Below are 22975 nucleotides of genomic sequence, written 5' to 3' on the forward strand. Positions count from 1 at the left end.
TTTGTGAAAATATGATGAGACTCACCTGTTTAATAGACCGATAAGGGCTGTATAATGGGGCACACAAGCCTCCATGCAAGGCAGGAAGGGGATTAATTGGTTACAGAAGGCTCAATTACCCACATTAAGACACTTAAGAGTAGGAAGCAAGCTTTTGGGGAGGGGTTTAAAAAGAACCATAAGAATGTAGGGCTGGAAGGGATCTGAAGAGGTCATCAAGCCCAAGTAAACTTGGACCATCCCTGACAAATGTTTGGCTAACCTGTTCTTAAAAACCTCTAATGCTGGGGATTCCACAATATTCCTTAGAAGCCTATTCCAGAATTTAACTACCTATATAGTTAGAAAGTTTATCCTAAAATCTAACCCAAATCTCTCTTGATGCAGATTAACCCCATTCCTTCTTGTCCTAGCTTCAGAAGACAAGGAGAACAACTGGTCACTGCCCTCTTTGGAACAGCCCTTATCATATTTGAAGACTGTTACCTGGTCCTCCTTCAGTTGTCTTTTGTCAAGATTAAACGTGCTCAGTTTTTCCACCTTTCCTCATAGGTCTGGTTTTCAAAACCTTTTATCATTTTTGTTGCTCTTCTCTGGACTCTCTATAATTTGTCCATATCTTCTTTTAAAGCGTGGCACCTGGAATTAGATACAGTACTCCAGCTAAGGCCTCAGCAGTGGTGAGGAAAGCTGGACAATTACCTCCTGTCTTACCTGTGATGTTCCTTTTAATACACCCCAGAATATTAGCCTTTTTTGCGACTGCATCACATTGTTGACTCATATATTCGTGATCCACCCAGTTTAGACTTTGCACTTGTTTTCATTGAATTTCATCTTGTTAATTTCAGACCACTTCTCTAATTTGTCAAGGTGATTTGTTTGAAATTTTAATCCTGTCCTTCAAAGTGCTTGCAACCCCTCCCAGCGTGGTGCCGTCTGCAGATTTTATAAGCATATGGTCCATGCCATTCTGCAAGTCATGAATGAAAATTCTGAAAAGTACCAGAACCAGGACGGACCCTGGCGGAAGCCCACTAGCTATGCCTTCCCAGTTTGACAGCGAACCATTGATAACTCCTCTTTGATTACAGTCTTTCAACCAGTTGTCCATCCACCTTGTCATACGTTCATCTAGACCACATTTCTCTAGTTTGCTTATGAGGACGTCATGTGGAACTATGTAAAAAATCTTACTAAAATCAAGGTATATCATGTCTATTGCTTCCTCCCTATCCGCTAGGCCAGTAACCCAGAAGAAAGAGAGCAAATGTGGAACTCTCACTGTAGGACAGAAGGCTGGCCAGAATCAGACTTTGCCTAGCAAATCTCCTGGAGGAAAAGGAAGCATTTGTTTATGTTGCTTCCTTCTTATTTTGAACTTTGAGTGCCTGGAACGGGTAGAACTGTAAATTACCAAGATGGAGAGTTGTCTGTGCAACCCAGAATACAGTGGAGGTGGGGTGAAGCAGTGAAGACCAGCAGGGAAACAGACTGAGTGGCTGCTGCACCACATAATGCCAGAAATGGAGTGGTCTGATAAGAACATGCCATAAAACATGGTGGAGAATATGGGCAGGCAATTGGCCACTGGAATTGAGGGGAAACTGAAGCCAATGAGTATTGACTGACGCTTCACCCACTTTGAGTAACTTGGAAAGATGGAGGAGGTGACCTGTCTGCTGGTGATGATGCAGCAGCAACACACTCAAACCTTGCTCCTGTAATTGATGGAAAGCCTGCAAAAACAGCAAGCAGCACAATTTACTGCTCAACAGTGGTGGTAGGATGCCCAGCAACAGGAGTGGTTGCGGAAGCACCTGGGCTAAAAAGCTCCGGGGACTTCAGAGAGGGTATTGGAGAGGGTAGCTCAAGCCAGCTGGTCCCCGGACTGGTAAAGTTGGAGCCGGAGAATGACCAGGAGGCCTTCCTCTGTATCTTTGAATGAATGGTCAGTGCATTGGGAAGAGTCTACTTGGGTGGCTCTGTTGGGCAAGGCAGAGGCAGTCTATTGAGTGGTCAGCAACAAGCAGGCAAACTCATAGCCTGTGGTGAAGGTTGATCTCTTGGATAGACTGAAACCGTCTCTGAAGCATGCCAGCACCATTTCTGGGATGAACTCTTCCCACAGAGAGCATAACCACAAGTAGTTGCTCAGAGATTATGGGACCTTGCTGCCTGGTGCTCTGGGTTATGCCCAGACACTAGTTCCATAGAGAAAATCACAGACCAGGTGGTTCTAGACCAGTTCTTGAAGGTTCTACCCACGGGAGTCTACAGCTGAGGAAGGCAAGTCCAACCTGCCTCAGCAGGTGAGGCTGTTGAGTGGGCAAAGCCTATTTTGAGGCCAAAGGAGCTGAATGATGTGGCAGACTGAGTGATCCACTCTGGAAGACTGGAAGAGGGGCTACCCCAATCTGGGGCATTGCAGGGAAGCTCTCAAATAGAGAGGATCCAAGTAGCCCAAACGGGGGGATGCACAGAAGCTACAGAAGAGAACCATTAGAACATTCAACCTGTAGTCAAGCTCTCAGAAGTTCAGAAATGCCAACTTAAGGTAGCCTGTGAAATCTTACTTTGAGCCCCTTATGTGTGCAGACTTTAATTACATGAGCACATACTGTTTATTCTATAATACTTCTCTATCTTATGCAGTGCCCAGGCCAGACAGTGAATGAGACAGAAGGTTGCAAGATGAGAAGGGACATTTTCTTGTGCCTAACACTGGACTGTGTCTCAGAAGAGGGGTTCTACTTCTACCTCTTAACACTGACTGATGTTTGTCAAAATCATAACACCTATGTACAGAAGAGGCTGGATTAAAGTTACACAAATAGGAAATGCCAAAACTAACTTTTGAGAGCTTGACTTTGCAACCTTTACGTTCTTTTAACATAGGTGAGGTGTGTTTGAAGAAATCATTATATTGTATTTATTTGTATTGTGCTTGTACCTACAGGCCCCAGCCTCACTGTGCTAGATGCTGTAAAAACATACAACAAAGTTGCTGTCCTTGCCCTGAAAAGCTTGTGATCCAAATACAAGACAACAGATAATAGATGTAGTAAACAGCTGTAACACTGAGGCACTAAAACGTATGGTGTAAAGAGGAGAAGTGAGAAAGGCACAACCCTGCAGGTACTCACCAGCAGAACATAAAAAAGAACTACAAAAATATCCAAACATAAGAGGTCCTGCTAGAGAAGTAATGTAATACCCTGATTTACAAAGGGCATTGGTGGTGGTTATAGCATAACGTGGAGGTGATTCAAAAGGTAATTTCCTCTAGCTTTACAATAAGATATAGGAAAAATTGTCAGGCCTTTAATGTCCTATGTTATATTCAAACATAATACCATTGCCTAAGGGGAAGTTATTCAGGAATAAGGTATGATGTGCATTTAAAACACTATCGCTATGCTGGAAGAACTCCCTGTGGGGACTCTTACTATGGAAAAAGAAAAGGAGTACTTGTGGCACATTAGAGACTAACCAATTTATTTGAGTATAAGCTTTCGTGAGCTACAGCTCACTTCATCGGATGCATTCAGTGGAAAATACAGGGAGATTTATATACACACAGAACATGAAAAAATGGGTGTTATCATACACACTGTAAGGAGAGTGATCACTTAAGATGAGCTATTACCAGCAGGAGAGTGGGGAAAGAAAACCTTTTGTAGTGATAATCAAGGTGGGCCATTTCCAGCAGTTAACAAGAACGTATGAGGAATAGTGTTTGTGTGTGGGTGGGGGGGGGAATAAACATGGGGAAATAGTTTTACTTTGTGTAATGACCCATCCACTCCCAGTCTCTATTCAAGCCTAAGTTAATTGTATCCAGTAATAGCTCATCTTAAGTGATCACTCTCCTTACAGTGTGTATGATAACACCCATTTTTTCGTGTTCTGTGTGTATATAAATCTCCTCCCTGTATTTTCCACTGAATGCATCCGATGAAGTGAGCTGTAGCTCACGAAAGCTTATGCTCAAATAAATTGGTTAGTCTCTAAGGTAGCACAAGTACTCCTTTTCTTTTTGCGAATACAGACTAACACGGGTGCTACTCTGAAACCTTATTATGGAAGTCATTCTACTATAAATTATTCTATAGCTATAATGGAAAACTGTACTTATTTAGGAACAGCTTTGCCAGTCAATTTCCCCATGTAAACAAACCCTAAGAGACCCACAAAATCTTTCAGACACTGTTATTCAAAAGCTCACTCTCTGTACAGGTAAAATATATATAAAATTCTGGCAGTTTAGATTAGGGCTAGGTGTTTCCAAATCTGAGCGAGTGTAGGAACCTCCCTTTCTGTAAATATACACTATATAATATCTCTGTGTGTGCATGTTCTTGCAGAGAGTTAGGGTGTTTAGTTCCTAATATAAAGTTTAAGACTTTGGAATGCAGAGTTGTACTCAGAATAACTGTAGGCACAGTGTGGTCCAAAATGGCATTTGCTAGGTTAATCAGGGTGAGCATCTGAAAGGGGGAGATGTTATATTTACTTTAGCTCACAAATGGTATATGCCAGCCACTGGAATACAACACAGCCAAGTAACTACATCACTTGTAAACTTTCCTTATAAACTGAATTTAATTCTATTGTAAACAGTGGCTTTCAAAGTATTCAGTAATAATTCAGTCAGAAAAATGTTGATTTTTTTCCCTCCAGTAGTCTCTGTTCACAACTCCTTATGGTTCTATTCTATAATAGTTTCCATTATAACTCCATTTCCAGCCATACAACTGTCTGAAATGTACACCTTTCAGGCTGAAATTTTCCAAACATGGCCCTTAACCAAAGGGTAAATAATTCTAGAAAGTCTGAGGGGAGAAAATGTTTAATCTGTTTTTGAGTGAGATTAGAGTGAAAAAAGATACTTTCCCCATTATAAAACATGATCTCATTTTTTTGTAAATAACTTGATAGCTGAGAACCAAGAGTTGAAATTAGGCATGGAAATTGGCAGCCCTAAAGGCTTTTAAGGGTTCTGATGAAAAAAAGATGGTTTTAATTTACTGGGCTATGAGCCTTTGGAGATCAAACTATCTGAACATGTCACAGATCTTACATGCAGTGTTGCTGTAGCCATGTTACAGTATATTAGAGAGACAGGTGGGTGAAGTAATATTTTTTATTGGACCAGCTTCCACTGGTGAGAGAGACAAGCTTTCCAGCTTACACAGAGCTGATGTGGCAGCTATGTAAATGTATATTTAAGTTTATTCCTAATCATCAAAGCATTGAAGTGGTACTTAACTAAAACCCTATTGACTTTAAGGGGACTTGAAAGGGTGTGCTGAGCAGTTAATCTGGTGCTAGTGGACTTTGTGCAAGTGGTGCTTTACTGAATGTGTCTGCTGGACACCCTTTCAGTGAAACTGCCTCCTTATTCCCATTTATGGGTAAGGTAAGAAAGGCACCGAGCTAGTACTGCTAACATTTTTGAAAGTGTTCATGAATTTTGGTTGCTTTATTGTTTAAGAGCTCTGTTGCAGTGATGCCTCTCAGTGCCTTACCAGCTGTGTCTGAAGCACTGAGAAGCTGGAACTCTCAATTATTTTAGCTACTAGTGAGTGCTCATTACTGACAAAAACTGGTCCTAGGTGTCGTGAATTAGGCACACACAATGAGTGAGCGCCTTTGGAAAACTTCTGCCTGTCAGTGACTTGCTCAACCAGGTTCCCAAAGGAAGTTTGTGCCAGAGTTAGGAACAGAGCCTGGAGCAGGGCTGCTCAATGGGCCGGTACCTCTCAACAATTACAGCTGGAATTAATTTGCAAACTGGACACCATTAAATTAGGCTTGAATAAAGACTGGGAGTGGATGGGTCATAAACATGGGGAAACAGTTTTACTTGTGTTATTTCTCCCCCCCCCCCCGCGTTCCTCAGACGTTCTTGTCAACTGCTGGAAATGGCCCACCTTGATCATCACTACACAAGGGTCTTTTTTCTCTCCTGCTGGGAACAGCTCATCTTTCCTGATCACTCTGGTTACAGTCTGTATGGCAACACCCATTGTTTCATGTTCTCTGTCTCTGTAAATCTCCCCCCTGTATTTTCCACGGCCTGCAGCCGATGAAGTGAGCTGTAACTCCCAGGGCTTGCCAAGGCGGCCAGGTTTACAGTCCGCGTGCGCCGCGCCCGGCCGCTGTGCTCGGTGCTGCGCGCTCACGTGTCCACGAAGCGACAAGGAGGTTGGTGACTAGGGAGGAGAAGGCGAATCTGCCGCCATTTTGTACCTGGGCCAAGCGATCTCTCGGGTCCCCCGGCTGCCAGGCAACGTCCACACGCGGGCCGCGAGTGTGAGCCCGCCGCTCAGCTCCCGGCGTGCACCGCGGTAGGCGGGGCGGCTAGGTCCCAAAGCTACGGGGCGAGTGTGCGGGGAGGCGCGGTGCACGCTGGGAGTTGTAGTCCCTGGCTCGTTCCGCGCGTCACGTTCGTGGAGGCGCCGGTGTCTTGGTGGCGGGGGCGGGGCCGGGGCCGCTCTCCGCACTCGGAGCCATGGCCGGCGCCGGCAGGAAGAAGCAGGTTCGCTTCGCCCGGCCGGAGGCGGAGGAGACGCTGCGGGGCGCTGAGGGGCCGGCGGCGGAGCCGAGTCTCCTCCCGGAGCCCGCGCCGCGGCCTGAGGTGATCGTAGCCGGCGGCGGCAGGCGCCGGGGCGGCGAGGGAGCGGCGCTGCTGCTGCGATGGTGCATCTCCGGGGTGCTGTGCGCGGGCTTCCTGGGCCTGGTGAGCGGGGGTGGGCCGGGCCTGGATCTCCCCTCCCGCCTGGGGGCAGCGACTCCCTGGCAAACCCGCCCGGGGCAGCGCTCTCCCAGGAGCCACCCCCGAGCGGCAGCCCCTGTGCCGGGGGGCGGACCTGGTGCAGGTGATGATTTGGCGCAGCCCCTTCCTCGGTGCGGTTGGGGAGGGCCGTATGCAGCCCCTTTCTCCCCGGGGGCAGGTCCCTGTGCGGGGCTAGTGAGAACAAGGCCTGCAATACTGGGGCAAAGCAATGGTCCCTCTAGCCCCACAGCTTTTAAAATCCCAGTTATAGTTCGGGCCTTTGCAACATCTTCCACAGGTTGACTGTGGGCTGTGTGAAGAAGTACTGCCTTATGTTTGTTTTAAACCTGCTATCAGTTAATTTCATTGGGTGACCCCTGGTTCTTGTGTTACGTAGAGGGATAAATAACCCTGCTTTATTCGTTCCCTCCACACCATTCAGATAGTAATAAACTAATGAGGCACCACAGAGCACATTGATAGAGCCCTAGGGCTGAGCTCAGCCAAGTTGGCGTCCTGGTAATTTCTAGATAGTATTTTGGGCTTAGTTTGTCACACAGGCTGGTGAAAGTATCCCAGGTGCTCAGCTGCTTGAGGAGTAATAAGAAAAGGAGTACTTGTGGCACCTTAGAGACTAACCAATTTATTTGAGCATGAGCTTTCGTGAGCTACAATAGTCTCTAAGGTGCCACAAGTACTCCTTTTCTTTTTGCGAAAACAGACTAACACGGCTGTTACTCTGAAACCTGTCATTATTGAGGAGTAATGTTTCTATAGCACTGGATTGTATAAGAACCTTTAATTTTGCGGAGTACTGAGCACATTGCTGGTACTGAAATGATGAATGTCCCATACAGCCAAGTTTTCCTTTGGTCTTATTCTCACAATGAGATACTTACTGTTTCCTGCCTGAAACTCACTTGGGTGCTCCACAAGCTTATTCCAAAGGTGACTGCAAGTAAAACTTAAATTTCACTTTGCACTTGGTGCTTTTCACACAGTTAAAATAAAATGTGTATGTAAATTTAGAGATAATCTTGATAGAACAGATTTGGATTACATCAAGTCATATTTAATATTTATTATTCATTAGTAAGGCTAAGATTTTGTCCTGGATATTTTTAGTAAAAGTCAGGGACATGTCACGGTTATAAAAGAAAAATTAACGGAAGCCATGACTTGTCCCTGACTTTTACTAAAAATATCCGGGACAAAATGGGGATCTGTGCATCCCCACACCGCCTGAAGTGGGGCAGCTGCACAGGGGCTAGGAGCCACCTGCAGGAGCTGGAGGCTGCAGGATACCTCTACCTCCTGCAGCTCTGGCAGTTGTCTGCTGCCTGTGCGGGCTGGGAGCTGTGGGGTGCCCCCGGCTCCCATGTCAGCCAGGAGCTCATGGGGGGCCAGGGGCTCATGGTGAGCTGGGACCCCGGGGGTTCCGCCACTGCGGCCGGGAATTCCCAAGCGGCCTCCACTGCCCCTGAGCTCGGGGGTTCCCCTCTGCCCCCAGTGGCCACCAGAGGCGGTGGGGGTACCCCACAGCTCCTGGCCCCGTGGGTGGTGGGGGACCCTGCAGCTCCCAACTGCTAAAGTCACGGAAGTTGCTGGAAGTCATGGATTCTGTGACTTCCACGACCTCCGTGACTAAATCGTAGCCTTATTCATTAGCAGTATTACCATGGCACCTAGGAGCCATAGTCCAGGACTAGAACTCAGTTTTGCTTAGTGCTGTACAAAAACAGACAAAAAGACTGTCCCTGCCTTGAAGAGTTTACGATGTAAGGCACTGTCTATACTGCCACTTTCAGCACTAAAACTTTAGTCATTCAGGGGTGTGAAAAAACACCCCCCTGAGTGACAAAAGGTTTAGCTCTGAAAAGCGCCAGTGTAGACAAGTGCTTTATCGCCGGGAGCCACGCTCCTGGTGATAAAGCTACTGCCCCTCATTCAGGGTGGTTATTTTTTATCACTGAGAGAGGTCGGTCCGTCACCCCCCCCCCCCGACCATAAAACGTGACTACACTGCCCACCTCACAGCGCTGCCGTGGCCGTGCTGTAAATTGGGTAGTGTAGACATACCTTAAGTAATCTGCCAACTTATTTCAGCCTTGTCTTACGTGAAATTCATTACCAACTTATAAGTTAAATTGAAAACTGGCACTTTAAAACCAAAATAAGAGTGCCCCCAACATTAGATTGCATTGTTTAACTAAATCAGTTTCTAAAGTGACTTAATTAAGATGGTACAATTTTTGTTTGCAGACAAAGTCTTAGTAACATATGTCATTTCTTGCTGCTGGTGAGAGTTTATTTTATTTACCATCCGCCCTCTAAAATGAACAAACAAAAGATCCCCACTGTTTTTCAGGGTATGAGCATTGCTATCCTGGGACCTACATTTCAAGATCTGGCTGCAAATGTGAATAAAAATGTCAGTGATATTTACTACATTTTCATGGGTCGTTCTCTGGGGTACCTTGGTGGTTCAGTGATTGGAGGGATTATCTTTGACTGCATGAACCCTCATCTCCTCTTGGGTAAGTGTACTCAAAATAATAATCTTTTGTATGTGACAAATGTATAGCTTGATAAATCTTTAATATCTTTTTAAAGTGTGATAAACTTCACTTTTTCCAGAGGGTTTGGTATAGTAACAAAATGTGAAAGTTGTATTCAAAAATATATCTCAAGCCAGCTTTCACCTCCCTTACCTTGGTGTGTCCTGCAAGTATCCTGTTGGCCTTTACCCTGCAGCCTTGTAGGATGAAAGTTGCATGTATGCTATCATCAGCATTGTCATACTCCTTTAAAAAACATTGTACACTGCTGCAGGAGTGATGTAATTAAAAATGATGAAATTCTGTTTCTGTTTGTTAGTTTCATTCCTGTCTCCTTTTATATTTGTGCTTCTAGTGATTTGATATACAATTTGATGATATTTCCTGTGTAGAAGCAATAGTCTATTGGGAAGTCTAATAGGATAGTTGCTCTTGAATGGCAAAGGACCATATCTGTGACTATCAGAACTGAATAAAAGATGCCTTTTTGCTCAAACAAAAAGAAGCAGAGTTGGATTTTTGTTTTTCTATATTTATATAAAACAAATCAGATTTGATAATGGCCACATCACAAGCTCCATGAGAAAAATGAGAGAAGCTCAGCTGAGGTTCACATCTGATAATCTGTATTGCTGTCAGTGATACCATTTCACACAATTGAGTTACAACTTTACAAAAAAAAGAAGTTGCAAACTCAACCTCTGTTAAAATACATGCACCCGCTTGTTCATCTGTTCCATTAAACCCTGACATGCACAAAATTTATGAATAAAATCTATTACTAATCTTCTGCTTCTCATTGATTCTCATTTATCTGTCAGACATGAGGTAAGTAAGTAAGCTGAAGACACATTTATCTGAAACCTGAAACAGAGATTCCTGAACTAATAAAGCAAAATCTTTCATGCTTATCATATTCAAAAGTAAGGTGAACTGATGGCAAGCTCTAAACACAGTTAGCTGTAGAACTGTTTCCTAGGTTTTGTCTTAATTTTTCATGTATTGTCAATTTGAGAAATAATTCTCATGCCTTCAATTTTCAGTTGGATAAGCAATGGAGAAAAGATCACATCTCATAGGTTGATATAAGTTTAAATTAATAAATTCTGTTAACAGAGCTTATTCTTTTTGAAACTCTACAATGAATTAAGAGCCTATTTATGATGTGGGCCTATAACTTACTAATGTTAATGGAAGCTAAACTTGTGCATTGAGAGTAAGTGGAGAACATAGTTTAGTTGAGGACTGCCTAGTGTGATCACTAGAGCTGGTCAGAGGATGACATTTCAGTTTTGTGAAGAATTTGACATTTGAAAATTTGAATTTGTTTAGAATTGAAATGAAACTCAATTTTGAAATCTTCCAATCTAAAATGAGCTTTGCTCCGTGATCAAAATGTCTTTTGACAAAACCAGAATGTTTTTCATTTTGGTTTTTATTTTATATTACTATTTAGTAATGCAAAATAATTTTTTTTTTAAACAATCACTTCAAAATGAAAAACTGAAACCGTTTGTTCCAAAAATCTCAAAACATCCCATTTTACATTGTCAGAACTTTTTTTTTCTCTTTCTCAAAAAGAAAATTTGGCTTGATTTTTGTGATGTTTTGATTTTAACAGAAACACAATTTCTGAGGAAAAAATGGTTCCATCAAAGTCTTTTCAGTCAGCTCTCATGAACACAAATTCAGTCTAACCTGACTGCTTTAAATTTAAGCAGTCTGTCATAAGACACAGATTTAATTATAATAAATTGACTGTTTTGGAGCTTCAGTATGGATTTTGGATTACCTTTATAGGGTTAACCATGCTGGGAACAGCAGTTGGTCTGTATGCCATACCATGGTGTAAGAAAGCGCTATTGTTAACTGCCCTGATGTCAGTCATTGGGACTTCTATGGGTGTTCTAGACACAGGTAAGTGAACAGATCCTCTTCCCTGCTGCAGGAAGTCCTGTGGATTAAATGAGTCATTCGGAGTCTGTCAGCTCCTCTTGTATCTATCTGAGAGAACTGTTTGCACTCATGAGGTGCAAGAGATCCACAAGAGCTGAGTTTATGCTCATCATTAAGACTTCCAATTTGTATGGCAAGCATGTTGTGTTGTCAGGATAGGCTTAGGGCCTGCTAAAATAGTTAAATTTCACTTAGTGAAGGAGGAGGAATATGTATGTTTTGTTTTCTAGCATGCATGGTGTATGTATGCTACACTAAATTTGTGTTCATATTCATTGTCACTTGCCATTAAAGTTACTTTCTCTTGCTGTTACTACAGTAATATCATCCATACTGAAGACCATAAGAGCAGTTTTTTTCTGATTGTGATGCAAATGGTGAGGTAAATGGCAGGCTGGAATAATCTCTAGAATGAATCTGCTGGTATATCTCTGACTGTATGTGGGATGGCATGGAAAGATTGCCAAGTATTCCTCAATTAACTACTTATTCAACCCATTTGTGTGACTAAGGTCTGAGTGAGCATCTCTAAGGCAAATGTGATGCTATCTGCTGAGAAGAGAGCCTAGAACTGAGTGTCATAAATAGGCTGTCAAAGAAGATCCTGAGCTTTGTTATCTGGAATGCCATAATGCTGCCAAGTGGAACACTGTTTGAACTGAGTTAGTTCTTGTTCTTGAGATAAAAGGGTAAAAAAACCCAGCATGTGCAGTGGAACCTTCTACTGCTTAATGTTTGTAAGCAGAGCTTCACTCTAGCTAGATTTGCAGTTTGCACATTTCATGCCCTGAAACAGGTAAGGACTTTTGATTCAATGTATTATAAAAGAAGTTCTTTATAATCGGCTTCCACTGTAGATTGTTCTGACAGATTGACTAGATACATATTAACTAAATAACTGATTGATTGGGAAGAAACCGTACTGTATCTTAAGTCTCCATATTAAATAAATGGATCCTCATCTCTTTAATCTGCAGGTGGAAATGTCCTTGCATTGAATACATGGGGAACAGACGCTGGACCACATATGCAGGCCTTACACTTCAGTTTTGCACTGGGTGCCCTTGTGGCCCCAATCCTGGCAAAAATGGCATTGGGCAGCTTCATATCTCCTAAAGTCCAAACAGAAGATGAAAAGACAAACCACTCTGTTCCGAGTGATATACCTAATGCACTGTCTGGATCAGCAATGACACTGCATTCTAATGTGAGCTTTACGTGGTCCTACATTTTCATAGGGACCTATACTTTGATAGTTTCTTTGTTGTTTGTTGTTCTGTATTCAAGGACCGGCACAGTGCGAGATAAAGCAAAAGCTTCTCTGCAGAAATGCCAAATTCCCAAATACCACTGTGCCCTTCTCATTCTCCTTTTCCTTTTCTTCTTTTGCTATGTAGGAGCAGAGGTCAGCTATGGCTCTTACATTTTCAGTTATGCAAAGGTTTATGCAGACATGAAAAAAAGTGAAGCAGCTGGTTTGAACTCCCTTTTTTGGGGAGCATTTGCAGCTTGCAGAGGACTGGCAATCTGTTTTGCTACCTGTTTATACCCTGGTACTATGATTCTGCTGAGTGTCATAAGTTCCACTGTCTCTTCTCTGTTCCTGGCACTGTTCAGTAAGCATCCAGTTTCGCTCTGGGTTGGGACAGCAGTGTATGGTGCTTCAATGGCTACCATCTTTCCCAGTGGCATTTCCTGGATTGAACAGTACACCACCATACAAGGAAAGTCTGCTTCTCTCCTTATAGTTGGTGCTGCCTTGGGGGAGATGTGCATTCCAGCAGTGGTTGGGTTTCTTGGAGGAAAATTTCACAATGTCCCTGTGATGATGTATACTGCACTGGGAACATCTGTAATGACAGCAGTACTATTTCCTGTGATGTATAAATTAGCCACTTCTTCCAGTGAGAATAAGTTAAAAGATGGTGGTGGGAACGAGGACCAAAAAGCTTTGTTGTCCAACTTTGAATTTAATGAAGATGAGGAAGATGAAGAGGATGCAGGAGAATGGAATGAAGCAGACTTTGAAGTAATTGAAATGAATGATACAGTGAGAGAGTCTGTGGTAGAGACATCTCAAAAGATCCCAGGGGAGTCCCCAGCGAAAGTGTCCATGCAGCCACCTTCAGACATATTTAATTCTTCTCCAGTGATTGCTCTTAGCTCCCCAGGGAGAAAGCAATTCAATAGAGACAGAGAGAAGAACGATTAAAGGAAAAGCTAGGCTGCTTACTTGAAATGACTGCCTGGATTCTGTAAGGTGGTAATCACAATCAAATAAGCTGTTTTTGTAAAGAGATTCAGAATTTTAATAGTGGTACAAAGCCAAGTGTTTCAGCCTCTGTGCTTGCCAAATCCCAGGTTATGCTTTTTTATTTTAGTCTGCAACCATGCATCCTGGAGTGGCAAAGAATGTGTAGGTTGGACACACCAAAGAGGGAGTCTGTGGTAATACGATCAGGTGTTGTGTCATGGAACTAAAAGCAATTTAGACTAAACATATGGGAAACATTTCTTAAATGCGTGGCTGTAAACAGTTTCTCGAAGAAAGCGGTGGGCACCCTAATGTAACTTAAAGTGAGATTGTTCGGAGTATTTTAAACATATTTTTAGAACAATCCTTTGTTGGCTGGAATAGACCAGGACACACAGTGATCTTAACTGATCACAATCATACAAATCAGAAATGAGAGAAGAATATTGAACTTCTTGAATCTAGTGAAGGGGATATTCCATGGCACTTAGTTTGGTATGTAACATAAACCAGGAAATTAAGTTAAACAACAAGCTGTCAGTTGTGTCCTTGTCCTTTTGGGAAAGTGGAAAAGTTGATAGTTAATGGATGTATTGTTGACCTTGACTGGGAATTGCCTGGCTTTGTCATTTTCATGTAATGTTGTTTAAATATAGATTTCTGTGTTCATTTTAAATCATGGAAACATCAAATGTGTTACACTAGAATAAAATATTTATTTAGGGAGGTTTTTAAAAATGTGTATTATGTACTCGTTCCAAGGTTGCTTTGAAGAACAAAACGGTTTGTCGCACATCTGCTGCATTTTTTATTTTGGGAGGATGGAGAGAGAGGACAAGGGAGTTTTTAAAAAGTAGTTGTGCTGACCTGCTATAATTTTTAACTCTTGATTGTTGAGCCATTATGAGCTACTCTTTAATCAATGTTTGATAACAAACTACTGGTATCACAGGCAGTATACACAGTAGCGTAATTACTTTACCTATACCAAAGCTAAATTTCAAAGGCAATTTTACCTTCTTAGTAACCAGGAACCCGTAGTCCATAGTATTGACTGAGGCCCTTAACTCTCAAATGAAATTGTTCAAACAAAAGTTTTGAAGATCTGTTCTGGCTTTCCCTGAAGTTAATAGCAAAATTCCAGTGGGAGCACATCTCTAGAAAAGGAAAATACGTATCTTTTTTCAAAGCAAAATGTACAAAACTGTCTGACTGTGTGCAGAGCTTAGCTTATGGCACACTTCAATAGCTGTATACTTCTGGAAAATTAATAGGTTACAGTTACTAATGAAACCTTCCCTTTTCTAACAGCCACAGTATTTAGTGCAATCCAAGTTCTGAAAGGTACCAGAGGGTGACCTATAACTGCTTCTTTTGTGCAAGTTGAATTGGTGCCCTCTGCTTTTTACTCTGGTAACATTGTAATGTTTCAGATACTTTGGATGATGTATTTGGAAGCTGCCTTAAGAGAAGGTCCATGTTTTGCACAGATGAGATACAGTGGAGTGTTTCATGAACGTCTTGGGGGTGTGTGTGTATGAGAGAGAGATTGGAAATATCATGCTGGGGGAGGGGAGAAACACTGAGTGCTAGCAAATAAATAAATCGCCGTAATGCCAAGAACAGACAAATATCGAAAGTGTTGTTTAGAATTAATTTGGAGCCTTCCATTTAATGCAGTCCTTCTATCTGAAAACCCAGATTTTGAAGGCAGCTTTCTCTGAGGCTGCATGATCAAAACTTGCTGTTTGTATTGCTCATTGGATAGTTAAGACTTTTGTTGGTAATTTTACTTTTGTAGTAAGAGTTGCAGTTTGCTTATTTACATTTTGGAGTGTTTCTGTTGTGGTACAGAAACCTTTTTTTAGAAGTTTGGGTTTATGACTGCTTCTGCTCTTCTCTCTCTTCCACCCCCCCCTCCCCCCTTTACAAATTTCGCTTTCCTCTGAAATCTGAGGGGAAGAAATGGAGCAAGACCTAGCCATACTGGAAAACTTTATACCCTGGTAGTGAAAATGAAATCCAAACTCCATGGAGAAACTTGGGCTCCATAATCAGGAACTTACTTTAAGTTTGCGATCATAGCTGCTTTCTCCACAGTGGGCTGCTCAGTGAAGAGAGATTACATAATGTGGAGGTTTTATTTCAAGTTCACTGTATAAATTCCTGCATGATACATGCACCTAAATAATATTTTAAATATATATATAATATAAATGATCAGAGGGTTCCCTTGTGATACAATATAAGAGTGGCAAAGTGTAACACTCAAATAATTGGGGTAGCATAAAGCTTTTTCTCTGTCATAGGACAACTGATGGAAAAATTGAAACTAAGAAATGCGATATGTAGACAAAAAACCAAATTTGTAGTGTAGGTCATCAACTGCTTTGACTAATGTCATGTGGAAATCTAGAATCAAGTTATACATTTAAAAATTACTTAGTAATAAGCTTGTCTGTAAGTCATTCCTAAAATGTTCAGATTGACCCCTAGCACCCAGTATTTTTGAGTGATCACCCGTCTCTTCAAATTTGAGCACTTTAGTTATTATGCAGTGAAAACGTTGGTGATGGGATGTACTTGCACAACAGCCAGCTTTCCCTCACTACCCCCTTTCAACAACTGTATTTAAATGTATATAGGCAGTTTTTGTACATCAGGTGATACATACTGTTAAATGTAAAATATACTAAAGAAAGACCAGCCAGGATGTAAGTCAGTTTAGATTGATTAAGAAATTAATGAGTGACATGCTGCCTTAGAATATTACAAGTTTCTTCTGCTGTCATCTTAAGATCCAACAACTATATAAAAGTTGCAGCCTTATGTCAGTCACTCTGTTGAGGGATTTCTGGGCTCTTTGTTAGCTGGAAAACACAAGTTACTGGTGTTTACTTGAATTCATGTAGCTTTAGTATATTTGAATGTTAAAAGTTCCCTGGTTAAACTGCAATACCTGGTAAGTGCCTTCTTTGTCAGTCAGTCAGTGTTTAATTAGGACCTTAGTTTTGAATTTGATCAGAACCTTAAGAGACAAAGTATTTTATACTAGAAACAACCAATGTCCTCCATATTTTTATTGGTTAATTTGATTATTTGGCAATACAGTTGTCATTTTAAGAAACCCTTGTTTCCTTAAGTGTCAGTGATCATCTTTAAATAGTGCAACATTTCAGTTATAGGCTTGTGGGAGCTGTGTTATGCTCAGTGATAGCTAACTGAATTAATAGCAGTTGCTTATGTCATTGAGAATCACAGGAACAGACTGAAGAAAGAGGAAAACACTATGAACATTTGCACATCAGTGCAATAAGATCTGTTCCTCTTGCTTCATAGTTAAGGTGGGCAGCTGGCAGCAAATTGTCATCTATTAGTATGTTTTCATTTAGCCTGAAGATTGGCAATGTCCATTAAAATAACAGAATGCAATACTGTTTTTAAGATGAAGCATTTAAATGATAAGGAACAATGTGAAGGTATTTTTGGTATTTGCACTTTTATCTCCTAAATGAGACTGCACAAAGCTAGTAATCTCAAGTAAGCAACAGTTCTTTGTGGTTTTTCCGTTACTCCAGTCTTGTTGCTTACTGCTTATGCAACAATCTACACTTACATGAATTGAGTTTTTTCCATGCTTTTGTGTATGGTGGGCTTTTTGATTTAATATATTTAGGTTGAAAACTGCTTGATTACATGACTGTGTAATGTGAAATTTATTGGATAAACTGTTTCTTGAATGTAATAAATTGCTCTAATTTACAAACAGGAGTATCTTTTTATAATAAAGCTTGTACTGTGTTTCTGAACACTACTCAGGCCTTTATTTATTGCAGATTTAAAGCTCATGATCTGTTACTAGTAATGTAGAAATAGTTACCATTTCAAACAGAAGCCTCCCAGTTTTGAAACTTCCACTTTTCCCCCCCTCTCCTTCCATTCCCCCCTCAGACTAATAGAAGGAAAAATGGTTTGAAGAAAACTAGTTTTTGCTGTTTAGAGACCTATTTCCTTTACAGGCAGAAACATGGTATAAGTTTTAAACAAAAATTAGTAATTATTTAAGAATGCTTTGAGGGCCCCCAAAATCCATAGTTATATGGTAATGAAAGGTGTTGGTTAAAAAGGGAGGTGAAAGCAATAAGAGTTAATAATTGAGCGCAAATCAGCACTTAGTGAAAAGACCAACACCGGAGGAGAGGCAAGAGTTATTAGTGAAAAATGGATCTTAACCAATCAAACGCTAAAATTATCAGTCATGAATCATGAATTAGAAATGAGACAAGCTCTGTGAGGTAATATCTTTTATTAGACCAATTCAGAAGCATAGAATATCAGGGTTGGAAGAGACCTCAGGAGGTCATCTAGTTCAACCCCCTGCTCAAAGTAGGACTTAATCCCTAGCTAAAACTTCTCTCTAATATCCTGGGACCAGTATGACAACACTGCATTCATGATGCAGAAGTAGTCCATCAGTAATTAGGGAGGATGTTAAATGCTTTTAAATCAGCACAGCTTGATAACTTGCACCAAAGAGGAACAGTACTTTGCCAAGATTGAGTGTGCATGTGCTCTTAAGATACTGCAGCCATAGCTATTTGGATGGTGCTGTTACTGTATGTACTGATCAAAGTTTCTAAGATGAAGTCTGACAGAAGTAATTCATAGTCAGTGGGGTTTCCAAGAAATGTGACAATTCTTTGTAATATTTTTATGAACTAGCCATATGACTTTGTATCTATCCACTCTGTGTCATTACCTGGAGGGGGAAAAAATTCTCTCCGGGGGAGTTTGAGACATACAGCCATAAGGGCTGGCTGGAATGAACACATTTGAATGGAAGACAGACAGTGGAAACCTCCATGACTGAAGATTGACTCCTACTGCATGTTATTTCCCTTAGATGTAGACAGTGGATTGAAGACAGCAAAGGGCTGTGATAAGAAGGTTCTCAAACATTTTATGGACTCTTGCTTAAGCTTGCCTTTTTCATTGCTAATGGAAGGACTCTTCAACATAATTGTTGTACAGTATTGAAAAGGCCACTGCAAATACTGAGTGAAGTGCTCCTTGGGGTCCAGCAAACTGAAGGCAACTGTTGAAAGGCTAGGGCATAGCCCCAGCCCCTGTGAAGCCATGACCGAGCAGGTGCTCAGACTTTGAATGTTGTGACAAAATTTAAAAAGGGTAAATGGAATGTTCCAGGTACCCTATAGGTCACTCAGCCTGCCATCAATCCTTGGCACACACATTTACTGCTTGTGTCCCTGTTGAATTAAATGTTGGTAGCATAATCAATGCCAGTTAAGATGGGCTTTATGGAAAATAGTCTTAGACTCTGCTTGGATGATACAGAGAAGGATGACATAATATACTTCAACTTCAAAGGCATTGGATTTAATCCTACATCACATTCAGATTAAAAAAAATAGCACTTACAAAAAATCAATATAGCCCATATAAAATAGAGCTCGGGGGGCAGTCCCTGGCTTGCAAGCTCCATGTGACTCTTTTACAATCCAAGTGCAGCTTGTGGAGGTGCTTTCCACCTACTGCATGGGGAGGTGGCAGTGTGGGAGGGCGGGACCTCTGCCTTGCACAAGGGGGGTAGGGTAGGGACTTTTGCCCAGTATGGAGGAGGGGCTTAGGCCCACAGTGTGTGCATGTTGGGGATTGGCTGAAGCCCTGCCAGGTGGACCCCCACAGGGCTGAATCCCTGAGCTCTAGCAGGCATGCCCTGCGTCTCAAACTTTTGAAGATTGTTGTGTGCTGCTCAGAGGGTCAGTAAGTTTGGCCACCCCTGCTATAGAGTAAGAAGTGGTTAACTGATGTACCATAATAAGTAAACAAAATTAGCAAGATGGTGTGTCTTTGGGGTGCAGGGTGTCTTGGAAGGCTGTGTTCTTGGAGCAGGGTTGTTCAATATCAGTGAGCTTGAAGAAAATAAAAAATTACTAGTAAGACACCATAAAAATGAGTAGGACAGGTCAGTTATACAGGCCAAGCAGCATTGCTTGGGAAGGCAGTTTATTTGAAAAAGGTTTTAGTACAGCCACATGCAAGGTCAGTTTAATTATTATAGTAGGCAGGAATGGAAGTTCCCTCCATATAAAGCAAGAACTTTATAAACCATGTGGGAACCAATCCAGTAGCAATGCAAACATACTTGTAGATCTTCCTCCAATGAGGCTCATACATAGCCCCCTCCTGCCCCAAGGCATTCCTGTGAATAGTTTCCCAGACCTAGCATGCCAACTGGTGCAAAACTTTACATCACGTGTGCAGCAACTTTGAGGGCTCTTTCAAGGGTTAGAACAAAATGAAGGGTGATCTATTTACTTTGAACAGAAAGTTTGCTAGAACTATAAGAGTAACTTTTTCCTTATGACAAAAGGAGTGAGAGGCTTGTATGGCTATGGGAATTAATTCCTAGGTCTGAAGGACCTCAGATATGAAACTGCAGAACTATTACCTGTGATATGTAACCTATCACTTAAATCAGTTTCTGTGTTAGATGAGAGAATAGCTAATGTGACACCAATTTTTTAAGAAGGATCCAGAGGTGATCCTGGCAATTAAGACCAGTAAGCTGAACTTCAGTACCAGGCAAACTGGCTGAAACTATAGTGAAGAACAGCATTATCATAGCGGAATATGATTATTTGTTGATGCTTTTCCACAGCTTTTGTGGAGGGAAATCATGCTTCCCTAATTATTAGAATTCTTGGAGGGGGGTCAACAAACATGGACCAGGGTAAGCCAGTGGATCTAGTATACTTGAACTTTCAGAAAGCTTTGACAAGGTCCCTCACCAAAGGCTCTTAAGCACAGAAAGCAGTCAGAGGATAAGAGGGAAGGTCCTCTTATGGATCAGTAAAAGACAGGCAACAATGGGAAGGAATAAATGGTCAGTTTTCAGAATGGAGGGAGGTAAATAGTGGGATCCTCCAGGGCGCTGTACTGGGACCACTGCTGTTCACCAGATTCAGAAATAAGGATACAATTATGGCACAGAGGTTTCCATGACTTCCAGAGACCGCCCTGATATTTTCTGCTTCAGTCTCAGGGAGGCAGGGCTGGAGCTGTTAGCCAACAGGGGCCTCCGCAGCTCTCAGTCACTGTGGGTTGCAGGGGGACCTGGAGTGCCAAGCTGTGAGGGTGATGGGAGTGGGGGCCCTCCCCCAGAGCTGTCAGCCGAAGCAGATGGTGGACGCTCCCCTTCTCCGTAGTCAGGTTCAGGCTCTCATCTCTCCCTCCCGTCAGCCTCACATTATCATGTTTATTTTTAGTAAAAGTCAACAGGTCACAGGCTTCTGTGAATTTTTGCTTATTGCCCGTGACCTGTCCCTGACTTCTAATAGAAATAATGGTGAGAATCTTGACCTTATTCATAAATAAACCGGAAGGAGAAGTAAACAGTGATGTGGCAAAATTTCAGATGAGACAAAGTTACTCAAGATAGTTAAGTCTAAAGCAGACTGTGAAGAGCTACAAAGGGATCTCACAAAACTGGTGACTGGGCAACAAAATGACAGATGAAATTCAATGTTGATGAATGCAAAGTAACGCACATTGGAAAACCTAATCCCAACAATGCATTCAAACTGGTGGGGTCTAAATTAGCTGTTACCACTCAAGAAAGAGCTCCTGGGAGTTATTGTGGACAGTTCTCTGAAAATATCTGCTCAATGTGCAGCAGCAGTCAAAAAAGCTAATAGCTATCCCTTGCCTAATGGTTCCTAACATTCTAATAAGACAGTAAATAACATCATGCCACTATATAAATCCATGGCACAGCCACACTTTGACTACTGCGTGCAGTTTTGGTCACCCCATCAAAAATAGAAATGGAAAAGGTTCTGAGAAGAGCAACAAAAATCATTATGAATATGAAACAGCCTCCATCTGCAGGAAGATTAAAAAACCTGGGACTTTTCAGCTTGGAAAAGCTGATGAAGGGGGGATATGCTAGAGTTCTATAAAATCATGACTGGTCTGGAGAAAGTGAATAAGGATGTGTTAGTTACCCCTTTACATAACACCTGACCAGGGGTCACCCACTGAAATTACTAGGCAGCAGGTTTAAAACAAAAGGAAGTACGTCACATAACATACAGTCAACCTGTGGAGTGTGTTGGCAGGGCATGTTGAGCGGGCCAAAACTATAACGGGGCTTTAAAAAAAGGCTTAGCTAAGTTCATGGAGGCAAGGTCTATCAGCCTAGGTAGTCAGGGATGCAACCCCATGCTCTGGAGGCCCCTGACTGGGACTGGATGGCAGCTTACTCAATTACCCTGTTCTGTTCAGTTCCTATGGTGCATCTGGAATTAGCCACTGTCAGAAGACAGGATGCTGGACAAGATGGACCATTGGTCTGACCTCGTGTGGCTGTTCTTATGGTCAAAACTTGCCTTTCAGAGGTAATGAAGATTAGAAAGGCCAGCTCCAGACTTGTCTAATTTGTAATTGTGATTAAACTTGGCATCTGCTACTTAAATGGAGAAATGGATCTGCCTGGCTACAAAATGCCTGTGACACAGATACAGCACTTTACGGCAATATCCTTGAATAAGGTCATTGTAGATCTGGGATTGTATGTTACTGCTCTAGTGGGGAGATGTGACAGAGAAGACCTGGGAGCTCAGAAGACTATATTGAAAATATGCCAGACAGGTATATGCTTAGGGGACAACAAATGTTAAGTGACTTTCCTGGGGAATCTCTAAGGGGCAGTTAATGCAAATGCCAGAATTCCAGTTATGCAAAAACCCAGCCTTTTGAAGCTATGCTCTGGGGAGAGGGGCAGTGTCTAGTGATTAACTATTGGCCAAAGCTGTACAAAGAAATGGCTGATCTGCCCAGGCTTGGTTCTGGATCTAAAATGGATTAATTTGTAATCACAGGAAAAACCCAGCTGTGCGTTTTGAAGAACTAAAACCTAGCAGAGAGCTAGGTTGGAGCTGGGGGTATCTCTAGGTAAGCTTTTAAACATGTGTGTAGGTTCTTTTATTGTTTTAATATGTTTTCTCTGTAATGTTTTTGCCTTAATAACAAATGTGCTTACGTAGAAGGTAACTTAAAACTACGACTAATATACTGGTCATAGCCCTTGGAAACAAAGCAATGCACAGATGCTGGCTTGTTTCTGGGGCTATCACAGTGAAAGCAGGGTGCAAGATGCACATCTCCACTCAAGAGAGGTGACACATGGGTGCTGCAAACCTAAAGTGGGTGCTCTTGGTGGACCATGGAGGGGGAATATAGGTGCAGTTGCCCTGAAACAGCGACAGCTGGTATGTCTGGTACCCATGTTTCTAAGGGGCTTAGTTGTACGGCTCCAGCCAAGCCTCCTGGAGAAACTCGAGTGCAGCTGAGATAACCAGAACTTTGGGATTATTATTACATTTTTATCACAACAGCATCGAG

General features: G+C 42.0%; 1 protein-coding gene and 1 long non-coding RNA gene across 2 annotated transcripts in view; one reads left to right on the forward strand and one right to left on the reverse strand.

The window, feature by feature from the left end:
• The window catches only part of LOC144262753 (uncharacterized), a 53637-nt gene extending 47297 nt beyond the window's left edge, over nucleotides 1–6340 (reverse strand). Inside the window, exons 1-2 of the long non-coding RNA XR_013345615.1 lie at nucleotides 6256–6340; nucleotides 487–639 (exon numbers count right to left, since the gene is read on the reverse strand). This is a non-coding gene — a long non-coding RNA (uncharacterized LOC144262753). The remainder of the gene's footprint in view (nucleotides 1–486; nucleotides 640–6255) is intronic.
• Nucleotides 6341–6490: 150 nt separating this feature from the next.
• On the forward strand, nucleotides 6491–17358 carry SLC60A2 (solute carrier family 60 member 2). Its single transcript, XM_077812951.1, has 4 exons — nucleotides 6491–6745; nucleotides 9150–9318; nucleotides 11140–11256; nucleotides 12273–17358. Exons 1-4 carry the CDS (start codon nucleotides 6518–6520, stop codon nucleotides 13505–13507), a joined length of 1749 nt encoding a protein of 582 aa, XP_077669077.1. The 5' UTR covers nucleotides 6491–6517; the 3' UTR covers nucleotides 13508–17358.
• The last annotated feature ends 5617 nt before the right edge of the window (nucleotides 17359–22975 follow it).

This window comes from Eretmochelys imbricata, chromosome 3, assembly GCF_965152235.1.
Source record: "Eretmochelys imbricata isolate rEreImb1 chromosome 3, rEreImb1.hap1, whole genome shotgun sequence".
Lineage (NCBI taxonomy): Eukaryota > Metazoa > Chordata > Testudines > Cheloniidae > Eretmochelys > Eretmochelys imbricata.

Coding starts and splice junctions, on each gene's coding strand:
- SLC60A2 (XM_077812951.1), top strand. CDS start 6,518: ATGGCCGGCGCCGGCAGGAAGAAGCAGGTTCGCTTCGCCCGGCCGGAG. Junction 9,319..11,139: donor GAACCCTCATCTCCTCTTGG/GTAAGTGTACTC, acceptor TTACCTTTATAG/GGTTAACCATGCTGGGAACA. Junction 11,257..12,272: donor TATGGGTGTTCTAGACACAG/GTAAGTGAACAG, acceptor TTTAATCTGCAG/GTGGAAATGTCCTTGCATTG.